Source organism: Physella acuta, unplaced genomic scaffold (genome assembly GCF_028476545.2).
Source record: "Physella acuta isolate Inbredline_101_S28 unplaced genomic scaffold, ASM2847654v3 ptg000565l, whole genome shotgun sequence".
NCBI classification, from domain to species: Eukaryota; Metazoa; Mollusca; class Gastropoda; family Physidae; genus Physella; species Physella acuta.
This window is the reverse complement of record NW_026732084.1, coordinates 512,590-537,815: the sequence shown is the minus strand read 5'-3', so window position 1 is coordinate 537,815 and position 25,226 is coordinate 512,590. Positions and strand designations below refer to the sequence as shown.

Sequence of the window (25,226 nt, the reverse complement as noted above, 5' to 3'; positions counted from 1 at the left end):
ATCTGTCAAATACAGAGGGAAAAAGGATTGCGTGTCTCTTCCTTGCCAGCTGACCTAGAATATCACCCAAAAGCATCTTGGACCGATGCACATATTTTTAGTTAGATTGTGTAAAAAAAAAGTTTAAAATATGGGGGGGGGGGGGGGGGGGGAAGAAGGTGAATAAATGTACAGAAAATAAAGTGGGAGTAATCTCCCCTAAAATTTTCTTATGTATCAAGGGAGATGGCACTTCCGGGGCAATCGGGTTATAGAAATATGTTTATTTGTTTAATTGTTTTAGTACTCTAAAGAGTTGCGCACCAAATACCAAATGAACGCATACAATATGTGTATAATAGCGCGGAAAAATAGTACTTTATAAAGGAAACATTGATTTATTTTTAAAAAGTTAATAGAACATCTAGTTAAAAATCACATTTTATGTCACAGTTCATTCTCATTGAGTCTTTACCTATATGAAAAGCTAGAAACAAATCGGTCCATTAGAAATATTTTTTGAGAAATCGGAAATACCGTTGAAATGCTGCTTCCGGTCTTCCGAAATTACTCCACAAATATTAAATTTTGGTTGAGAAATATGCTTCCTTGCAACAAAATTTTGGAACCAGCTTTTCATGCCTATATATACTTCACATTCAATTTAAATAATTTAATACATACATATGAAATTTCGTCAACATAACTGAAACGGCACCAGTGTTTCTTCCAGACTTTTTTCTCCAGGGGTGCACTTGAAATTTTCGGGAGGGGGGGGGGGGGGGGGCGGACACTGTTAAAAGTATATATTGTCTATATAAATCCCATTTCGTTCGGGGGAGCGGTAGACTTTCTTCGGGGGGATTGGGGGGCGGTTCCACCCGTCGTCTCGTCCCCCCCCCTTCCCCCCGAAAAGATGCCTGGAAGAAACTCTGAACGGCACTCAAATAATCGCGTTTAGAGTCATATAGACACAATTGCAAAACCAAGTTTTTTTCCGTTTCGGAAGGAAGTAAAGCGTCAAACTTTGTCAAAATATGTTTAGATTTTTTTCAAGCTTTATGTTCTCTATAATATGATAAAGTAGGGAGGTGTAAAACGGGGAAACTATCACAATATATGACAATTATTCAGCACGATTACAATACTTCCTCCATACTCTGTATACGAGAAAGTAAAAAACCAGCGAAAATAGATGTAACATTATGAAAAATAGCTTACAGCATATTTCACTGTAGCAAAGCAATAGCTCACTTCTATAATATTATTATATCAGATTATATATTATAGTATCACACGCCGCTATTTAGTTGTTTTATTTTCTACTTTTCAGTACTTCATAGCTAGTTAATTCGACGCTACCCTCCCTTCCATTCCCAGTGTTTCTTCCAGACTTTTTTTCTGCGGGGGGGGGGGGGGGGGGGCTTGAAATTTTAGGGGGGGGGGCGGTAGACTTACTTCGGGGGGGGCGGACACTGTTAAAAGTATATAATTTCTATATAAATTATATAAATTTCATTTCGTTCGGGGGGGGGGGGGGGGGGGGGGGCGGTAGAATTTTCTCGGTGGGGGGGGGGGGGGGCGTAGAGATGCCTGGAAGAAACTCTGTCCATTCCCCACCACCGTGAGAGCAGCCGTCCGTGACGACAGTTTACGACGACAATGAAAAGGCCAAGCAGAACTTCTTACCTCTCCTTGGTTTCAAATCGTTTAAAAGCTCAATTATCTGCCCATATTAGCCGTTACTAATTCGACCAGGCTCTACGATTGTAAATATTCGGGGTGAACTACAGCTCTCCAGACTGATTGATAGGGGTGTGGGGTGGGGTGTTAGCTATATGCCTAGAGAGCGGGGGAGTAACGGCGTGCGTCTACGTCTTGTCCCGTATGGTCCACATGAAGAGAATATATATATATATATATATATATATATATATATATATATATATATAATATTATATCTTATATATATATATATATATATACATATAAGATATAATATATATATATATATATATATATATATATATATATATATATATATATATATATATATATATATTGATAGACACATATCGGCCTGTTATGTTGCGCCTTTTTTTCGACTTGACGCTCCCCTTCACCGGAAAACCTTCAAACGCCTCTGGGTAACACGTTCTTTTAATGTCACCAGCTGCCTCTCCCCACCCCTTTGTTTTTAATATCTCTTTTTGGTAATCCAGCCTTCTTAAAAGATGAACTCGGTACTTGATCAATAAACGTCTGTGCAACAGAATTGTCTACATGTCAGCTGCTAGGGCCACATGTCACGTGGTTCACACGGCCTCTCCTGTTACTTGTTTGTCACTGTCGGCTGGTAACCCTTTTATTTTTAACATGGCAGCTACGTGTTCTTAATAGGGTCAAACAGATGATTGCAGCGTGGGCCCGAGGAGTCGAGCTGGTTGAATGGGAACACAGTTGCCAAGCCCTGCTCGGATTATTGTTTGAGAACCGTTCTCTTCTGGACCAGAAAGGTGTGCCGCACAATATGTAAGGTTTATTTTTAGAATTCTTGCGGCAACCTAGATCTATTCATTGTGAATCAAGCTACCATTTCATCTCGCTTTTTTCATCACCGTGCTGACATTTCTCACATATTACGATAAAACAGAGCAAAACTGTTTACACATATAGAATCTACATAATGTCGACCGATTGAACACACACACATATGCATATCATTAATCAGTTGAATACAAACACTAAGGTAATCATCTAAACACACACACACACACACACAACGTTGATATATTTTAGTAACATAAAAAAATAAGTAATACTATTGTATCTATTTTTACATGTATACCGTAGTCGTTCCGTAAGATTGTATCAATACCGTAGTAGTTCTGTAAAATTGCATCTATAGTTACGACAATACCATCTAGAGACTGACTAGGCAAGGCATGAATGTTTTTCTTACATTAAAAGCAATCCCCATGATGGCCTGTGGCTATGGTTAGAACAATAGATAAACAAAAGATCGTTGCTTGTCTGTATACAATTTTAATTTAACGTAGATTAGATTTTTGTAAGCAATAACTCATTTATTCTACGCTCAGCCTAACCCCAATCATGTCTAAACATTTACTGCTAAACAGTACATCAAATTTAACCTTAACAACTAAGTAAAAGTAACCCAAGCATCAACCCATTCGCCAAGATTAAAGTCATTTAATTGACACATATACTTTTATAAATCAAAACTGTAAGAAGTTAAGCCACATGGAAGTGGGAAATTAGGTCACATGGAAGTGGGAAAGTTGGCCACATGGAAGTGGGAAATTTGGTCACATGGAAGTGGGAAAGTTGGCCACATGGAAGTGGGAAATTAGGTCACATGGAAGTGGGAAAGTTGGCCACATGGAAGTGGGAAATTAGGTCACATGGAAGTGGGAAAGTTGGCCACATGGAAGTGGGAAATTAGGTCACATGGAAGTGGGAAAGTTGGCCACATGGAAGTGGGAAATTAGGTCACATGGAAGTGGGAAAGTTGGCCACATGGAAGTGGGAAAGTTGGCCACATGGAAGTGGGAAATTAGGTCACATGGAAGTGGGAAAGTTGGCCACATGGAAGTGGGAAAGTTGGCCACATGGAAGTGGGAAATTAGGTCACATGGAAGTGGGAAAGTTGGCCACATGGAAGTGGGAAAGTTGGCCACATGGAAGTGGGAAAGTTGGCCACATGGAAGTGAGAAAGTTGGCCACATGGAAGTGGGAAAGTTGGCCACATGGAGATGCCGCCTACAGTTCTGAAGATGACAATATATCTAACATCTCAAACGTCCACAAGCCGGCATGTAAATTAGAAAACGTGACGTATGGATTACAGTTGGATGACGCATGTGCTGACACTTCTAAGGGTCAGCTAGTGCTATCATGAAGATGGTCAATTGAGGCTAACTGAAGACAACTGCTTCAAACAGATGTGTAGGCATTTCATGTTACAAGTAATACAAGTCAATCATCTGTTTTCTGTTTTACTTATTTTTAAAACATTTGAATTAGAACATTAAAATATTAACTTAAACTTAAAGCGCTTCTACTTCGCCATTAAAGTCAGAATCCCCGCCAATTGCGAAACGAAACCTCAAATAAAAATGTGACCCACCCTAATCAAAGAACCCATGTGCGCGCACTTTTCTCTCTCCCCCTCTCAATGTCCCCCTGGTCCCACTTTTCTTCTAGTCCCACTTTTCTCTCTCCCCTCTCCATGCCCAAACCCCTCACCAACACACCACACACACGGAAATAGACCAAACCCCTCACCAACACACCACACACACGGAAATAGACCAAACCCCTCACCCACACACCACACACACGGAAATAGACCAAACCCCTCACCCACACACCACACACACGGAAATAGACCAAACCCCTCACCAACACACCACACACATCACACACACGGAAATAGACCAAACCCCTCACCAACACACCACACACACGGAAATAGACTAAACCCCTCACCAACAGACCAAACACACCACACACACGGAAATAGACTAAACCCCTCACCAACACACCACACACACGGAAATAGACTAAACCCCTCACCAACACACCACACACACGGAAATAGACTAAACCCCTCACCAACACACCACACACACGGAAATAGACCAAACCCCTCACCAACACACCACACACACGGAAATAGACTAAACCCCTCACCAACACACCACACACACGGAAATAGACCAAACCCCTCACCAACACACACCACACACGGAAATAGACCAAACCCCTCACCAACACACCACACACACCACACACACGGAAATAGACCAAACCCCTCACCAACACACCAAACACACCACACACACGGAAATAGACCAAACCCCTCACCAACACACCACACACACGGAAATAGACCAAACCCCTCACCCACACACCACACACACGGAAATAGACTAAACCCCTCACCAACACACCAAACACACCACACACACGGAAATAGACCAAACCCCTCACCAACACACCACACCCACGGAAATAGACCAAACCCCTCACCCACACACCACACACACGGAAATAGACTAAACCCCTCACCAACACACCAAACACACCACACACACGGAAATAGACCAAACCCCTCACCAACACACCAAACACACCACACACACGGAAATAGACCAAACCCCTCACCCACACACCACACACACGGAAATAGACCAAACCCCTCACCAACACATCACACACACGGAAATAGACTAAACCCCTCACCAACACACCACACACACCACAGACACGGAAATAGACTAAACCCCTCACCAACACACCACACACACGGAAATAGACCAAACCCCTCACCAACACACCACACACACGGAAATAGACTAAACCCCTCACCAACACACCAAACACACCACACACACGGAAATAGACTAAACCCCTCACCAACACATCACACACACAAAAATAGACCAAACCCCTCACCCACACACCACACACACGGAAATAGACCAAACCCCTCACCAACACACCACACACACAAAAATAGACCAAACCCCTCACCAACACACCACACACACGGAAATAGACTAAACCCCTCACCAACACACCACACACACGGAAATAGACCAAACCCCTCACCCACACACCACACACACGGAAATAGACCAAACCCCTCACCAACACACCACACACACGGAAATAGACTAAACCCCTCACCAACACACCACACACACCACACACACGGAAATAGACTAAACCCCTCACCAACACACCACACACACGGAAATAGACCAAACCCCTCACCACCACACCACACACACGGAAATAGACTAAACCCCTCACCAACACACCACACACACGGAAATAGACCAAACCCCTCACCAACACACACCACACACGGAAATAGACCAACCCCCTCACCAACACACCACACACACCACACACACGGAAATAGACCAAACCCCTCACCAACACACCAAACACACCACACACACGGAAATAGACCAAACCCCTCACCAACACACCACACACACGGAAATAGACCAAACCCCTCACCCACACACCACACACACGGAAATAGACTAAACCCCTCACCAACACACCAAACACACCACACACACGGAAATAGACCAAACCCCTCACCTACACCACACCCACGGAAATAGACCAAACCCCTCACCCACACACCACACACACGGAAATAGACTAAACCCCTCACCAACACACCAAACACACCACACACACGGAAATAGACCAAACCCCTCACCAACACACCAAACACACCACACACACGGAAATAGACCAAACCCCTCACCCACACACCACACACACGGAAATAGACCAAACCCCTCACCAACACACCACACACACGGAAATAGACTAAACCCCTCACCAACACACCACACACACCACACACACGGAAATAGACTAAACCCCTCACCAACACACCACACACACGGAAATAGACCAAACCCCTCACCAACACACCACACACACGGAAATAGACTAAACCCCTCACCAACACACCAAACACACCACACACACGGAAATAGACTAAACCCCTCACCAACACACCACACACACAAAAATAGACCAAACCCCTCACCCACACACCACACACACGGAAATAGACCAAACCCCTCACCAACACACCACACACACAAAAATAGACCAAACCCCTCACCAACACACCACACACACGGAAATAGACTAAACCCCTCACCAACACACCACACACACGGAAATAGACCAAACCCCTCACCCACACACCACACACACGGAAATAGACCAAACCCCTCACCAACACACCACACACACGGAAATAGACTAAACCCCTCACCAACACACCACACACACCACACACACGGAAATAGACTAAACCCCTCACCAACACACCACACACACAAAAATAGACCAAACCCCTCACCCACACACCACACACACAAAAATAGACCAAACCCCTCACCCACACACCACACACACAAAAATAGACCAAACCCCTCACCAACACACAATACACACCGAAATAGACCAAACCCCTCACCAACACACCACACACATCACACACACGAAAAAAGACCAAACCCTTCACCAACACATCACATACACGGAAATAGACCGAACCCCTCACCAACACACCAACACACCACACAAACGGAAAAAGACCAAACCCTTCACTCACACACCAACACACCACGCACACGGGAAAAGACCAAACCCCTCACCAATACGCTCCACGCCGTACAATTGTCCTTTATGTTAATAATACCTTCATTTAACAGCATGAAATACATCAAATCAACAATTTCATGGCAATGTTATAATTAACCTTAATTAGTATATTTATCTAAAACTAAAATTAAAAATAATCGGTATAATGACGGCAAAGGACATTAAATCGATTTAAAAAAAAAATTAATCGCTATTTAAAGTGGTTAAATTTTCGTGTACAGTAAAATTTCCGTTTCCGATCAAATTTCAATTTTGGGATATAGTTTTCTTTTCCGGAATGTTCGTTTTTTTTTAAAATTTAAAAATGCTTCCGGATAAATTTCCGTTTCCGTTTTTGAATTTCAAGTTACATATTTCTTCTAGCCATGACTTAAAATTAGAGAGAATCAGGAGAATAAGATCTCATACTTATGTATACAGTTTCCTCCACCGAACATGACAGACACTCATGTTATCGGTAGTTTAGAAAGCGGAAATAGAATGAAGCACCTCTGAGGTCTCTAAAAATTTGATAGTAATCCAAATATAGGATATTACACTTATATATGAAATTTCGCCCACCTAAATGAAACTGTACTCAAGTAGTAAAACGTCAAATTTTGTCGAAATCTTGATTTGGATATAATATATCTATATATGTAGAAATGAAAGTATATTAGTTTGCCCTTTATGCATTACTACACCTTTCATCCGATCGCCATAAATTTAAATCTTGTGAAGCCGATCAAAATACTACTGGGAGGGAATCCGGATAATAGGCCGACAAAAGGTCTGCATGGACAAAAGGCCGACAGAAAAAAGGCCCACAAACTGCAAGAACTACAATTTTTATAAAACTAAAAACTCTAATTACATAAATGTTTAGTATTTATTAAAATCAAGTTACAAAATGATGAAATTGAGTGACACCATTTAGGGGGTGATACCAAGGCAAAAAATAGCGAAATTTACTGAAGAAAAATGCTTTTTGCCTGTTAAACTAATGATTAGAGTTAAATAGCTTTTTAAGTACAAATTGACAATCCCAACAAGGGAACTATAGAGAAAACAATGCTACATCCAGCTGTATTAGTAACCGACTATAGATAAAAGTCATTATTATTAACTGTGAACACTTTAATTAAATGTATCACTCGGGGAGGAGGAGGGCTGACACCAACTGCAAAATTTAAAGAGGAAAACAAGTTTTGTTTAATATTTTCGATGACTGGTACGTTAATCAACTAATTTTAAATACATTATATATATATATATATATATATATATATATATATATATATATATATATATATATATATATATATATATACATGCTTATTTATACACATAGATCTACGTGTATATGGCATATATTGAAATTATAGGCTTATGAATGCCTACACACATCTCATATATATATATATATATATATATATATATATATATATATATATATATATATATATATATATATATGCATGTATATAAATGTCTTTTTTCTTTGGGTGGTGGGAGGCAGTTGCGAAGGGGTGTTTAACATCAACCTTGCGAAGGATGGTTTACGTAGAGTCAAGGCTTTCATGGAGCACATCCTGAGGCTTCTAAGAGGCAGTGTAGGCCAGGGGTTCCCAACCTTTTTTTACTCTAGAGCACATTCTTAAATATCGGTAGGGTGGCGGGCACCACCTATTTTAAATCGACAAACTCCCTCCAGAGGCGTAGCGACCCTTCCCGTCACCCGGGAACAAAACTTTTGATTTGCACCCCCCCCCTCAAACTTTCGATTTGCACCCCCCCCCCCTCAAACTTTCGATTTGCACCCCCCTCCCTCAAATTTTCGATTTGCACCCCCCCCCCCCCTCAAACTTTAGATTTCCATCCCCTTCAACCATTTAATAATGTTTATGAAATAAATTCTGTCTCTGTCGAATAGTGAGAGCCGGGCACATACAAATCGTTCGGCGGGCGCCATGGCGCCCGCGGGCACGGGGTTGGGAACCCCTGGTGTAGACTAATCGGCGCCATAATAATTCAGATCCAAATAATTCAAGTACTATCAACTGATCATTATAAGTTTGGTATCTAGGAATAGCTGGTATCGCACACTGTTACCCCGTCTTGTTATTTGAACTGAAGTGGCTTGTTTTTTTTTAGTGGACCACACAAATCTTCTTCAATCGTAGCAACTTGGAATGGCATCAACCCTAAACTAAACAAATAATAAACTGACCAAGCTTACATTCACATAATCTTATCATAGAAGAATGCCAACAATAATATGTTCGATAGCGAAAACATGATCAAGTTTTGAAAGTTTGTATTAAAGGATGTAGACGGAAAGTTTGACACATTGATTGAATGTTTACCGACAAGTTGGTGACTCCAGTAACGCCAATATCACCGCTACCACCTTGTTGTTTTCAAACATTATCCGAGGAAAATCCTGTTTCATTTTAAATTGTTCATTTTTTTTTCTCTGTTAAAAAAAAACAACACTTTTTTGACAACCCTAAATTCTCTTCCTTTTCACTTTGGAAACACGGAACTATTTAGTGCGAACATTAAAAGCTCCAATATCCTCCATTCACACTATATATTAGTTAGCTGGGCACTGTTTCGAATTTAAAGTCCACAATGGAGAGGTTGAGACCGTTTTCACGATAAATCAAGTGCTTTGTGTGCAAAGGGGCGACACGGTGGTTGGTATAGGCCTTTCAAACAGGTAGATTTCAATTATTTTTAGCTCTACCTCACGGCAACTGCACACAATGTAAACCAATGAAGTACATCTGAAACAAAATCTTGATAATAACGAGCACTGAAAACTAGAAAAAAAACTAACTTTTTTTTCCTTTAGTAAAATGTGTCAAATATTTACTAAGCGACAAACACTTTTACTATTTAAAAAAAATGATAACTGTAGGCCTATTATTTATATTATTTTTTTTTTTGCGTTTAAATTTAACCGAGATTGTTAATGTAAAAGTTTTATATGTGTTCTACCTTCTTATATGTGTTCTACCTTCTTATATGTGTTCTACCTTCTTATATGTATTCTACCTTCTTTTATGTGTTCTACCTTCTTATATGTGTTCTACCTTCTAATATGTGTTCTACCTTCTAACATGTGTTCTACCTTCTTATATGTGTTCTACCTTCTTACATGTGCTCTACCTTCTTATATGTGTTCTACCTTCTTATATGTGTTCTACCTTCTCATTTTGAGTTTAAGAAATTTTAAAAAATTAAACAAGTAATTCGATATTTAAATTTGTTGAAAAATGAGTACCATATCCCCCCCCCCTCATGCACGGTTAAACATATCAGCTTTAAACCCCCATTGGTAGCTAGCTAAACGACAATATTGTTCTACCTTTTCTTAACAACCTCTGTCGGCTTTTAGGTGCGAAAACATCCGTAGGCTGCAGGGTTTATTTGAGACATTTTTCTCCAGATCAGCCGGTAGCTGTGGACATTAAAAGGGCCCTAACCCCCAAAGTGTAACTCGGGTTTTTGCAGTGTTAGGAGCGGCACATATCAAAAGTAGGGGGGATAAGTGACACTCTATAATTACACTTATGTATAAGATTTAATTACATCTTTCCAATTTTATTTTAATAAATTTAAAGAATATACTTTTATGTTATATAAAACACCTGTTACTATTTATTCTACGACCTAATTTTGTCTCATATAAACATCACAATCTACTTAAACCTATCTATTTTAACTGGACAGTTTTTGAAACTATTATGTTTATTGCACCAACAACTTTTAACTTGTGGGCCAAGTCATACATCTCTTTTCAATACTAAAACTAGCTCGGGTTGTTTAACTTGTACAACTCGGGTTGTTTAACTTGTACAACTCGGGTTGTTTAACTTGTACAACTCGGGTTGTTTAACTTGTACAGCTCGGGTTGTTTAACTTGTACAGTTCGGGTTGTTTAACTTGTATAGCTCGGGTTGTTTAACTTGTATAGTTCGGGTTGTTTAACTTGTACAGTTCGGGTTGTTTAACTTGTACAGTTCGGGTTGTTTAACTTGTAGGCCTACAACTCGGGTTGTCTAACTTGTACAGTTCGGGTTGTTTAACTTGTACAGTTCGGGTTGTTTAACTTGTACAACTCGGGTTGTCTAACTTGTACAGTTCGGGTTGTTTAACTTGTATAGCTCGGGTTGTTTAACTTGTACAGCTCGGTTTGTTTAACTTGTACAACTCAGGTTGTTTAACCTGTACAGGGTCGTGAGGGGGGTGGGGGGTGGATGTGCTTTGGAGGGTCGTGAGGAGGGGGGTGGTTGGGGGACAGTGGATGTGCTTTGGAGGGTCGTGAGGGGGGGGGGGGGAGGGGGATACTGTGCGCCCTTTCTTCTAAGAGATGTCTGAAATAAACTAGTCCTTTTTAAAGATAAAAATCTTTATACGTTATATCAGAGCTTTAAGAATTAATACGTACCTATATCAACAATTCAGAATATTGTTAATGACGAAATAATACGTACCTATATCAACAATTCAGAATATTGTTAATGACGAAATAATACGTACCTATATCAACAATTCAGAATATTGTTAATGACGAAATAATACGTACCTATATCAACAATTCAGAATATTGTTAATGACGAAAGAATACGTACCTATATCAACAATTCAGAATATTGTTAATGACGAAATAATACGTACCTATATCAACAATTCAGAATATTGTTAATGACGAAATAATACGTACCTATATCAACAATTCAGAATATTGTTAATGACGAAAGAATACGTACCTATATCAACAATTCAGAATATTGTTAATGACGAAATAATACGTACCTATATCAACAATTATACGTACCTATATCAACAATTCAGAATATTGTTAATGACGAAATAATACGTACCTATATCAACTATTCAGAATATTGTTAATGACGAAATAATACGTACCTATATCAACAATTCAGAATATTGTTAATGACGAAATAATACGTACCTATATCAACAATTCAGAATATTGTTAATGACGAAATAATACGTACCTATATCAACTATTCAGAATATTGTTAATGACAAAATAATACGTACCTATATCAACTATTCAGAATATTGTTAATGACGAAATAATACGTACCTATATCAACAATTCAGAATATTGTTAATGACGAAATAATACGTACCTATATCAACAATTCAGAATATTGTTAATGACGAAATAATACGTACCTATATCAACAATTCAGAATATTGTTAATGACGAAATAATACGTACCTATATCAACAATTCTGAATATTGTTAATGACGAAATAATACGTACCTATATCAACAATTATACGTACCTATATCAACAATTCAGAATATTGTTAATGACGAAATAATACGTACCTATATCAACAATTATACGTACCTATATCAACAATTCAGAATATTGTTAATGACGAAATAATACGTACCTATATCAACTATTCAGAATATTGTTAATGACGAAATAATACGTACCTATATCAACAATTCAGAATATTGTTAATGACGAAATAATACGTACCTATATCAACAATTCAGAATATTGTTAATGACGAAATAATACGTACCTATATCAACAATTCAGAATATTGTTAATGACGAAATAATACGTACCTATATCAACAATTCAGAATATTGTTAATGACGAAATAATACGTACCTATATCAACAATTATACGTACCTATATCAACAATTCAGAATATTGTTAATGACGAAATAATACGTACCTATATCAACTATTCAGAATATTGTTAATGACGAAATAATCCGTACCTATATCAACTATTCAGAATATTGTTAATGACGAAATAATACGTACCTATATCAACAATTATACGTACCTATATCAACAATTCAGAATATTGTTAATGACGAAATAATACGTACCTATATCAACTATTCAGAATATTGTTAATGACGAAATAATACGTACCTATATCAACTATTCAGAATATTGTTAATGACGAAATAATACGTACCTATATCAACAATTCAGAATATTGTTAATGACGAAATAATACGTACCTATATCAACTATTCAGAATATTGTTAATGACGAAATAATACGTACCTATATCAACAATTCAGAATATTGTTAATGACGAAATAATACGTACCTATATCAACAATTCAGAATATTGTTAATGACGAAATAATACGTACCTATATCAACAATTCAGAATATTGTTAATGACGCCGAGCATGTTTGGTGAGAAACCTCTAATCTTTATTGTTGACCTGAAGAAATAAAGCTTGTACATATTTGCTTTCTCGTATAGAGAAAGTATTGCAATCGTGCAGCAAAATTACATGAAATTTTTAGTTTTCGACGTTTTACACCTCCCCCCTGTATCGTATATGGAATATAAAGGATTAATTTTAATACCAACTTTTGATCTTCTAAGCGAGCGAATGATTAAACAGCTCAAACTGATATCAAGAGACGAACTTTAAATAAACCGGGAGTGATCTCCCCTAAACTTTCTCGAATATTCTTATATAAAATAACAGGGGATGGGAACGGGCTATAGACATGATTTTTAATCCATTTTAAATACTTAAAGTTTTAAAAATAGAATAAAATCTCGTAGACAAATTAATTGCACACCAAGTGAACGCCAAATAAAAAAGCGCATAATGGTGCGCAATATTATTAGTACTTTTAAAATTTACATTAGTTTTTTGAGAAATCGGAAGTAGCGTAAAGTACTACTTCCAGTCAACGGAAATGACTCAAAATTTGACAGAAGGTAGAGAATTAGATCTTTTACTTACATGTGAAATTTCATTTATCTATCTGAAATAGTACTCAAGTTATAGGCTTTTGAAAAATTCAAAGTAGGAAAAGTACCACTTCCGGTTATCGGAAATCGCTCAAAAGTTGATACGGATCTACGATTTTGATAAAATACTTATATATGAAATTTCATCAACCTAGCTGTAACTGTTCTCAAGTTATCGTGTTTACACACGGACAGACAGACACACAGACACACAGACACACAGACAGACACACAGACATACGGACAAGATTGCAAAATTATGTTTTTCCGTATCAGTGAGGTGTGAAACGTCGAGATTTGTAAAAATCTCGATTATTTTTTTTTGCACGATTACAAGACTTTCTCTATACTTCGTATATACGAGAAAGTAAAAAGGCATAAACGTTTTAATAACAAGCTTTTATGTAACAATCCACTAAAAAGTAGAAAATTAAAGATTTTCAACTTTTGTACAGTTGCCGGTTACCGAAAGTGATATGAATTCTATTTCCAGTCTCTCAAATGCTCATAACTTGAGTACTAATAAAGTTAGACAGACAAAATTTCAAATGTATATATAAGTATTAGAATGTATGCGAAAGTTCCTTTAAACTTTTGTTACGATTTCCCGTAACCGGAAGCGGTACCTTGCTCTATTTGATCATTGGGGACGCGGTAACTTGAATACTGCTTCATTTAGGTAAATGAAATTTCTTAAATAGATTCCAAGTAAAAAGTCTTATACTTGGATTACTTTCAAATTTTGATTGACCTCTTATATATCTGGAAGCTGTACATCACTTTATGTCAAGTGTCTAAAATACAGATAACATAAGTACCGTTTCAGTCAGATGAACAAAATTTAACAAACAGGTATAAGAACTTGTTTTCTTGATTTTATCAAATTTTTAGTGATTTTCGGTGACGGGGAGTAGTACTTTATGGTATTTCCGATCTCTAAAAAATATCACTTCTACCTGACTGATTTGTTTCAAACTTTTCATGTAGGTCCAGACTCCATAACAAAAGGAACTATGACATAAAATGTGAATTAGATGTTTAATTATCTTTAAAAAAAATATTTAAATTTCTCTTACTATATAGCCTACTGCAATGTTTATTGTTATTTGTCCTACAGAATCAAAGAAAAAGTACAGAAAACATGACATGTTAGATTAAGGACAATTGAAAATGTTGTAGAACTTACAGAAAACATGACATGTTAGATTAAGGACAATTGAAAATGTAGAACTTACAGAAAACATGACATGTTAGATTAAGGACAATTGAAAATGTTGTAGAACTTACAGAAAACATGACATGTTAGATTAAGGACAATTGAAAATGTTGTAGAACTTACAGAAAACATGACATGTTAGATTAAGGACAATTGAAAATGTTGTAGAACTTACAGAAAACATGACATGTTAGATTAAGGACAATTGAAAATGTTGTAGAACTTAAAACAGTTCGTTAAGGACAGCTGAGCCGTGTTCTTCATTAGTGCTTATGTCATCCCGAGGCCGGTAACACATTCAAATATAGACCTCTTCGACAGGGCGACCCCCATCAATCCATCGCCACACTATTTAAAGGGAGAGAATTAGCAAGACAGGGGACAACATTTGGTGGAGCGCGAAGCTGAACCCAAGGCATAGCAGTGGGCCAGCTGATCAAGGGACATTACTAATGGACATTTCGACTGTTTAAAACTCTAGTAGCAGTCCCTGTCACTAGCTATCGGATACCAAGTGATGGAACGAATTTTAGGTAAGGGCTAAATTTTCTTTTATGAGGAGTAGCTGGGGAGAAAGGTAGTATTCAAATACCAATGGGGAAAATAACTACAGATTTAGATGTTGAAAGAAAAAACAACATCATACATCTACATATTTTATTTAACAATCTTGGTTCGAAGCTTTACTATGCTATGATCCGTATAGGGAGTGATTCATTTAGTTCTTAATGTATTCTTGAGCATGATGTTTCCATGTACTTGAACAATATCAACTTCTGTAGATGTGACCATGATCTACATCGTTAGACTAAATGATGATCTACTTCTGTAGATGTGACCATGATCTACTTCTGTAGATGTGACCATGATCTACTTCTGTAGATGTGACCATGATCTACTTCTGTAGATGTGACCATGATCTACTTCTGTAGATGTGATCATGATCTACTTCTGTAGATGTGACCATGATCTACTTCTGTAGATGTGACCATGATCTGCTTCTGTAGATGTGACCATGATCTACTTCTGTAGCTGTGACCATGATCTACTTCTGTAGATGTGACCATGATCTACTTCTGTAGATGTGACCATGATCTACTTCTGTAGATGTGACCATGATCTACTTCTGTAGATGTGACCATGATCTACTTCTGAAAACTTGAACTGTTTATGCTCCAACTGACGAGAGCACACTTTTAAGAGTACAAGTATTACAATCCACTAGCTGAGTACAAGTATTACAATCCACTAGCTGTGTAAAAGTATTACAATCCACTAGCTGAGTAAAAGTATTACAATCCACTAGCTGAGTAAAAGTATTACAATCCATTAGCTGAGTACCAGTATTACAATCCACTAGCTGAGTACAAGTATTACAATCCACTAGCTGAGTACAAGTATTACAATCCACTAGCTGACTACAAGTATTACAATCCACTAGCTGAGTACAAGTATTACAATTCACTAGCTGAGTACAAGTATTACAATCCACTAGCTGAGTACAAGTATTACAATCCACTAGCTGAGTACAAGTATTACAATCCACTAGCTGAGTACAAGTATTACAATCCACTAGCTGAGTACAAGTATTACAATCCACTAGCTGAGTACAAGTATTACAATCCACTAGCTGAGTACAAGTATTACAATCCACTAGCTGCCCCCGTTAAAACTAAGGTTAGGAGTTTGCCCTAGAATTCTGCCATCAGTTTTATTTGTACCTGACACGTGATTATGAGCCGGAACTTAATTTGATGGCATTAAGTAAAACAAGTAGAACTTAATTAGCTAGAGTAAACAATGCCAAGTATTGCCTCTAAATCATTATCTTTTTAACAAGCTTTTATTTAACTTGTTTTCTCTGTCTGTCTGTCTGTCTGTCTGTCTGTCTGTCTGTCTGTCTGTCTGTCTGTCTGTCTGTCTGTCTGTCTGTCTGTCAGCCTGTCTGTCTGTCTGTCTGTCTGTCTGTCTGTCTGTCTGTCTGTCTGTCTGTCTGTCTGTCTGTCTGTCTGTCTGTCGTTATACATCGCAACTGCCCCGGGAATTTAGAGCTCTTTCAAACTTGGCACGTGGGTCAACACCCAATGACAATGCAATCTGACAGCAAATTTTACTTAATTGGATGACCAATTAATTTTTTTATGAATGAATTAAAATGTATTAAAGTAGGAGGTCCTACTATTATTCCGCTCTATTATACGAAAATTTTTATGTTCATTTGGTGCGCAAAAGTTTTTAGTCATGAAAAAATACATTAAAAACGTTTTGATAACACGCTTTTATGTAATAATGCACTAAAAAATAAAATAATTAAATGATTTTCTTCAAATATATAATAATACACTACTATTTAAATAACTATAAAGAAAAGCGTGGAACTCTTCCCAAATATAAGTAAAGGTATACAAAATATATTATAGTGACCCACGCTTTTCTTTATAGTTATTTAAATAGTAGTGTATTATTATATATTTAAAGAAAATCTTTAATTTTCTACTTTTTAGTGGATTGTTACATAAAAGCTTGTTATGAAAACGTTTATGCCTTTTTATTCCAAGCTTTTATTTAACTCACTTCCTCTGTCGTCGCCAGTCTGTCGTCAGTCTAGATCGAAACGCAGGAGTGAAAATTCGGAAACTTCTACTTGACTGATACGATTCACATTTGACACGTGGGTCAAGACATGAAGACAATGCAATCTGAAATTAAATTTGACTTAATTGGATGCCTAATTAATTTTTTATGAATTAATTAAAATTTGGACCGAATTAGTAGGCATGTCTAGCCAACCACACCACACGCGTCATCACGTTCAATAGCTGCGCCATCACGGTACGTTCAATAGCTGCGCCATCACGTTCAGTAGGCGCGCAATGGTTTTTAGTCATGTAACTCTATTGTAAATAAAACATGTAAAGTACTGAAAAAAAATTCATAAAAAACGTTTTAATAACAAGCTTTTATGTAATAATGCACTAAAAAGTAGAAAATAAATTATAGACTACTATTTAAATAACTATAAAGAAAAGCGTGGGTGTCTTCCTCAACATTAGTAAAGGTATCCAATAGATACTAAAGTGACCCACGCTTTTCTTTATAGTTATTTAAATAGTAGTCTATAATTTATTTTCTACTTTTTAGTGCATTATTACATAAAAGCTTGTTATTAAAACGTTTTTTATGAATTTTTTTTAAAAGTTCGTCTCTTGATATCAGTTTGAGCTGTTTAATCATTCGTTCGCTTAGAAGATCAATTGTTGGTATTTCTTTGCTGTGTGACATGTTGGTCAATAAAAATATTACTCTAGGGCTGAGGTCAAAAATAGAAACATGATTATAAAGCGCATTTTTACTTTCTCGAATACGAAGTAGGCCTATAGAGAAAGTATTGTAATCGTGCAAAAAAAATAATAATAATCGAGATTTTTTACAAATCTCGACGTTTTACACCTCCATGAGTCGGAAAAATATAGTTTGTGTGTGTGTGTGTGTGTTTGTGTGAGTAAACACGATAAATTGAGTACCATTACAGCTACGTAGATACAATTTCATATATAAGTATTATATCAAATTTGTAGTTCTGTAACAATTTTTCAGCAATTTCCGATTACCGGAAGTTGGACTTATTCTACTTTTAGTTTTTTAAAAGCCTATAACTTGAGTACTGTTTCGAAATTTCACATATAGATCTAAGTAAAATATCTAATGTTCTGTCTTCTTTCAAATTTTGAGTATTTTCCGTTGACCGGAAGTAGTAATTAACGCTATTTCCCATTTCTCAAATAACGAAAATGAATTTATAAAGTACTAATATTATTCCTTACTATTAAACACATATTGTTTGCCATTCACTTGGTGTGCAATTCTTTTTTATACAGGATTCTATTATATTTTTAAAAGTTTAAGTTATTAAAAATTAATTAAAAAGCATGTTTACACCCCGCGTTGCCATCCCCCGTAGTGTTATATAAGAATATTCGAGAACGTTTAGGGAAGATCACTTAGCTGTCACTTGACGGCCACAAGTTTGTTCAGCTGTCACTTGACGGCCACAAGTTTGTTCAGCTGTCACTTGACGGCCACAAGTTTGTTCAGCTGTCACTTGACGGCCACAAGTTTGTTCAGCTGTCACTTGACGGCCACAAGTTTGTTCAGCTGTCACTTGACGGCCACAAGTTTGTTCAGCTGTCACTTGACGGCCACAAGTTTGTTCAGCTCTAACTTGACGGCCACAAGTTTGTTCAGCTGTCACTTGACGGCCACAAGTTTGTTCAGCTGTCACTTGAAGGCTACAAGTTTGTTCAGCTGTCACTTGAAGGCTACAAGTTTGTTCAGCTGTCACTTGACGGCCACAAGTTTGTTCAACTCTAACTTGACGGCCACAAGTTTGTTCAGCTCTAACTTGACGGCCACAAGTTTGTTCAGCTGTCACTTGACGGCCACAAGTTTGTTCAGCTGTCACTTGACGGCCACAAGTTTGTTCAGCTGTCACTTGACGGCCACAAGTTTGTTCAGCTGTCACTTGACGGCCACAAGTTTGTTCAGCTGTCACTTGACGGCCACAAGTTTGTTCAACTCTAACTTGACGGCCACAAGTTTGTTCAGCTCTAACTTGACGGCCACAAGTTTGTTCAGCTGTCACTTGACGGCCACAAGTTTGTTCAACTCTAACTTGACGGCCACAAGTTTGTTCAGCTGTCACTTGACGGCCACAAGTTTGTTCAGCTGTCACTTGACGGCCACAAGTTTGTTCAGCTCTAACTTGACGGCCACAAGTTTGTTCAGCTGTCACTTGACGGCCACAAGTTTGTTCAGCTGTCACTTGACGGCCACAAGTTTGTTCAGCTCTAACTTGACGGCCACAAGTTTGTTCAACTCTAACTTGACGGCCACAAGTTTGTTCAGCTCTAACTTGACGGCCACAAGTTTGTTCAGCTGTCACTTGACGGCCACAAGTTTGTTCAGCTGTCACTTGACGGCCACAAGTTTGTTCAGCTGTCACTTGACGGCCACAAGTTTGTTCAGCTGTCACTTGACGGCCACAAGTTTGTTCAGCTGTCACTTGACGGCCACAAGTTTGTTCAGCTCTAACTTGACGGCCACAAGTTTGTTCAGCTGTCACTTGACGGCCACAAGTTTGTTCAGCTCTAACTTGACGGCCACAAGTTTGTTCAGCTGTCACTTGACGGCCACAAGTTTGTTCAGCTCTAACTTGACGGCCACAAGTTTGTTCAGCTGTCACTTGACGGCCACAAGTTTGTTCAGCTCTAACTTGACGGCCACAAGTTTGTTCAGCTCTAACTTGACGGCCACAAGTTTGTTCAGCTCTAACTTGACGGCCACAAGTTTGTTCAGCTCTAACTTGACGGCCACAAGTTTGTTCAGCTGTCACTTGACGGCCACAAGTTTGTTCAGCTGTCACTTGACGGCCACAAGTTTGTTCAGCTCTAACTTGACGGCCACAAGTTTGTTCAGCTCTAACTTGACGGCCACAAGTTTGTTCAGCTGTCACTTGACGGCCACAAGTTTGTTCAGCTGTCACTTGACGGCCACAAGTTTGTTCAGCTCTAACTTGACGGCCACAAGTTTGTTCAGCTGTCACTTGACGGCCACAAGTTTGTTCAGCTGTCACTTGACGGCCACAAGTTTGTTCAGCTGTCACTTGACGGCCACAAGTTTGTTCAGCTGTCACTTGACGGCCACAAGTTTGTTCAGCTGTCACTTGACGGCCACAAGTTTGTTCAGCTGTCACTTGACGGCCACAAGTTTGTTCAGCTGTCACTTGACGGCCACAAGTTTGTTCAGCTCTAACTTGACGGCCACAAGTTTGTTCAGCTGTCACTTGACGGCCACAAGTTTGTTCAGCTCTAACTTGACGGCCACAAGTTTGTTCAGCTCTAACTTGACGGCCACAAGTTTGTTCAGCTCTAACTTGACGGCCACAAGTTTGTTCAGCTCTAACTTGACGGCCACAAGTTTGTTCAGCTCTAACTTGACGGCCACAAGTTTGTTCAGCTCTAACTTGACGGCCACAAGTTTGTTCAGCTCTAACTTGACGGCCACAAGTTTGTTCAGCTGTCACTTGACGGCCACAAGTTTGTTCAGCTCTAACTTGACGGCCACAAGTTTGTTCAGCTCTAACTTGACGGCCACAAGTTTGTTCAGCTCTAACTTGACGGCCACAAGTTTGTTCAGCTGTCACTTGACGGCCACAAGTTTGTTCAGCTCTAACTTGACGGCCACAAGTTTGTTCAGCTGTCACTTGACGGCCACAAGTTTGTTCAGCTGTCACTTGACGGCCACAAGTTTGTTCAGCTGTCACTTGACGGCCACAAGTTTGTTCAGCTGTCACTTGACGGCCACAAGTTTGTTCAGCTGTCACTTGACGGCCACAAGTTTGTTCAGCTGTCACTTGACGGCCACAAGTTTGTTCAGCTGTCACTTGACGGCCACAAGTTTGTTCAGCTGTCACTTGACGGCCACAAGTTTGTTCAGCTCTAACTTGACGGCCACAAGTTTGTTCAGCTGTCACTTGACGGCCACAAGTTTGTTCAGCTGTCACTTGACGGCCACAAGTTTGTTCAGCTGTCACTTGACGGCCACAAGTTTGTTCAGCTGTCACTTGACGGCCACAAGTTTGTTCAGCTGTCACTTGACGGCCACAAGTTTGTTCAACTCTAACTTGACGGCCACAAGTTTGTTCAGCTGTCACTTGACGGCCACAAGTTTGTTCAGCTGTCACTTGACGGCCACAAGTTTGTTCAGCTCTAACTTGACGGCCACAAGTTTGTTCAGCTGTCACTTGACGGCCACAAGTTTGTTCAGCTGTCACTTGACGGCCACAAGTTTGTTCAGCTGTCACTTGACGGCCACAAGTTTGTTCAGCTGTCACTTGACGGCCACAAGTTTGTTCAGCTGTCACTTGACGGCCACAAGTTTGTTCAGCTCTAACTTGACGGCCACAAGTTTGTTCAGCTGTCACTTGACGGCCACAAGTTTGTTCAGCTGTCACTTGACGGCCACAAGTTTGTTCAGCTGTCACTTGACGGCCACAAGTTTGTTCAACTCTAACTTGACGGCCACAAGTTTGTTCAGCTCTAACTTGACGGCCACAAGTTTGTTCAGCTGTCACTTGACGGCCACAAGTTTGTTCAACTCTAACTTGACGGCCACAAGTTTGTTCAGCTCTAACTTGACGGCCACAAGTTTGTTCAGCTGTCACTTGACGGCCACAAGTTTGTTCAGCTCTAACTTGACGGCCACAAGTTTGTTCAGCTGTCACTTGACGGCCACAAGTTTGTTCAGCTGTCACTTGACGGCCACAAGTTTGTTCAGCTGTCACTTGACGGCCACAAGTTTGTTCAGCTGTCACTTGACGGCCACAAGTTTGTTCAGCTGTCACTTGACGGCCACAAGTTTGTTCAGCTGTCACTTGACGGCCACAAGTTTGTTCAGCTGTCACTTGACGGCCACAAGTTTGTTCAGCTGTCACTTGACGGCCACAAGTTTGTTCAGCTCTAACTTGACGGCCACAAGTTTGTTCAGCTGTCACTTGACGGCCACAAGTTTGTTCAGCTCTAACTTGACGGCCACAAGTTTGTTCAGCTCTAACTTGACGGCCACAAGTTTGTTCAGCTCTAACTTGACGGCCACAAGTTTGTTCAGCTCTAACTTGACGGCCACAAGTTTGTTCAGCTCTAACTTGACGGCCACAAGTTTGTTCAGCTCTAACTTGACGGCCACAAGTTTGTTCAGCTGTCACTTGACGGCCACAAGTTTGTTCAGCTGTCACTTGACGGCCACAAGTTTGTTCAGCTCTAACTTGACGGCCACAAGTTTGTTCAGCTCTAACTTGACGGCCACAAGTTTGTTCAGCTGTCACTTGACGGCCACAAGTTTGTTCAGCTGTCACTTGACGGCCACAAGTTTGTTCAGCTGTCACTTGACGGCCACAAGTTTGTTCAGCTCTAACTTGACGGCCACAAGTTTGTTCAGCTCTAACTTGACGGCCACAAGTTTGTTCAGCTGTCACTTGACGGCCACAAGTTTGTTCAGCTGTCACTTGACGGCCACAAGTTTGTTCAGCTCTAACTTGACGGCCACAAGTTTGTTCAGCTGTCACTTGACGGCCACAAGTTTGTTCAGCTGTCACTTGACGGCCACAAGTTTGTTCAGCTCTAACTTGACGGCCACAAGTTTGTTCAGCTGTCACTTGACGGCCACAAGTTTGTTCAGCTCTAACTTGACGGCCACAAGTTTGTTCAGCTCTAACTTGACGGCCACAAGTTTGTTCAGCTCTAACTTGACGGCCACAAGTTTGTTCAGCTCTAACTTGACGGCCACAAGTTTGTTCAGCTCTAACTTGACGGCCACAAGTTTGTTCAGCTCTAACTTGACGGCCACAAGTTTGTTCAGCTGTCACTTGACGGCCACAAGTTTGTTCAGCTGTCACTTGACGGCCACAAGTTTGTTCAGCTCTAACTTGACGGCCACAAGTTTGTTCAGCTCTAACTTGACGGCCACAAGTTTGTTCAGCTGTCACTTGACGGCCACAAGTTTGTTCAGCTGTCACTTGACGGCCACAAGTTTGTTCAGCTCTAACTTGACGGCCACAAGTTTGTTCAGCTGTCACTTGACGGCCACAAGTTTGTTCAGCTGTCACTTGACGGCCACAAGTTTGTTCAGCTGTCACTTGACGGCCACAAGTTTGTTCAGCTGTCACTTGACGGCCACAAGTTTGTTCAGCTGTCACTTGACGGCCACAAGTTTGTTCAGCTGTCACTTGACGGCCACAAGTTTGTTCAGCTGTCACTTGACGGCCACAAGTTTGTTCAGCTGTCACTTGACGGCCACAAGTTTGTTCAGCTCTAACTTGACGGCCACAAGTTTGTTCAGCTGTCACTTTACGGCCACAAGTTTGTTCAGCTGTCACTTGACGGCCACACGTTTGTTCAGCTGTCACTTGACGGCCACAAGTTTGTTCTTCTATTCTATCCCAAGCGGATGTCATAAGTTACAGACTGTCCCCAGTTTTTTTTTCTTTTAGTTTGAGGAACATGCAAGACAAACACACATACAATACATCTGTAAAATATATGACAATGTCTAAAGCATTTTAGGGGAAACGTGTGGGGACAAAATGTGTACACCATACTGAACCGTTTGGGAAAGGGGTGGCGTTCTAACGAAAATAATAAAGAATATTCACAATCTTTATTTTTTAATTGAAAGATACAATTAATTTGAAATTTGACGATTTCATTGAAGTAACATGAATATGCTCATACTCTATACGGTATGGAGCCTATTCCTAAGAGTAACACGATAACGCGAGTACCATTTCAGTTGTCTACTTAATTTCATATATATATATATATATATATATATATATATATATATATATATATATATATATATATATATATATATATACATATCAAATATGCGACGGTTCAGGGGTCTCCAAACTTTTCAGTCCGAGGGCCGCATTAACTATAAAATTTTAGTTCGGGGGCCAGGTTCTTCCAGACATGTCTTTGATTTTTCTGGGCAAAGTTCCTCAGCCATCACCAACAAACGTTTTTTTTCGTGGAAAAAATGATTTCCGAGGGCCGGATGAGAGGACATATCGGGCCGCATCCGGCCCGCGGGCCATAGTTTGGAGACCCCTGGTTTATATCAATAATTTGTATGACGAAATTTTATATATAAGTGTAAGATTTAGTACTTGGATTTTGAAATCTGGAAGTGGTACTTTACTCAATTTCCGTTTTCCAAAATACAGATAACATACGTACCGTTTCAGTTAGATGAACGAAGTTTTAAAATAGGTATACGATCTTATTCTCTTGATTTTTATCAATTTTTGATTTTCCGGTGACCAGAAGTAGTAATTTACGATATTTCCTATTTCTAAAAAAATATATCACTTCTACCGGATTGATTTGTTTCAAACTTTTCATGTAGGCCAAGACTCGATAGCAAAAGGCACTGTGACATAAAGTGTGACTTAATTTTAAAAAAAAA

General features: G+C 39.3%; 1 protein-coding gene across 3 annotated transcripts in view; it reads left to right on the top strand.

Moving 5' to 3' along the window:
- Positions 1–2,345: 2,345 nt before the first annotated feature.
- The window catches only part of LOC131946602 (uncharacterized), a 39,303-nt gene continuing 16,422 nt past the window's right edge, over positions 2,346–25,226 (top strand). The window contains exons 1-2 of one of the 3 annotated variants that reach the window (XM_059307490.1): positions 2,346–2,511; positions 15,522–15,733. In XM_059307490.1, the coding sequence (XP_059163473.1) occupies positions 15,718–15,733 (16 nt within the window). In that variant the 5' untranslated portion in view covers positions 2,346–2,511; positions 15,522–15,717. Of the gene's footprint in view, positions 2,512–9,865; positions 9,911–15,508; positions 15,734–25,226 lie in introns of those variants that run through there. The other 2 variants (XM_059307492.1, XM_059307491.1) reach the window with 2 other exon arrangements.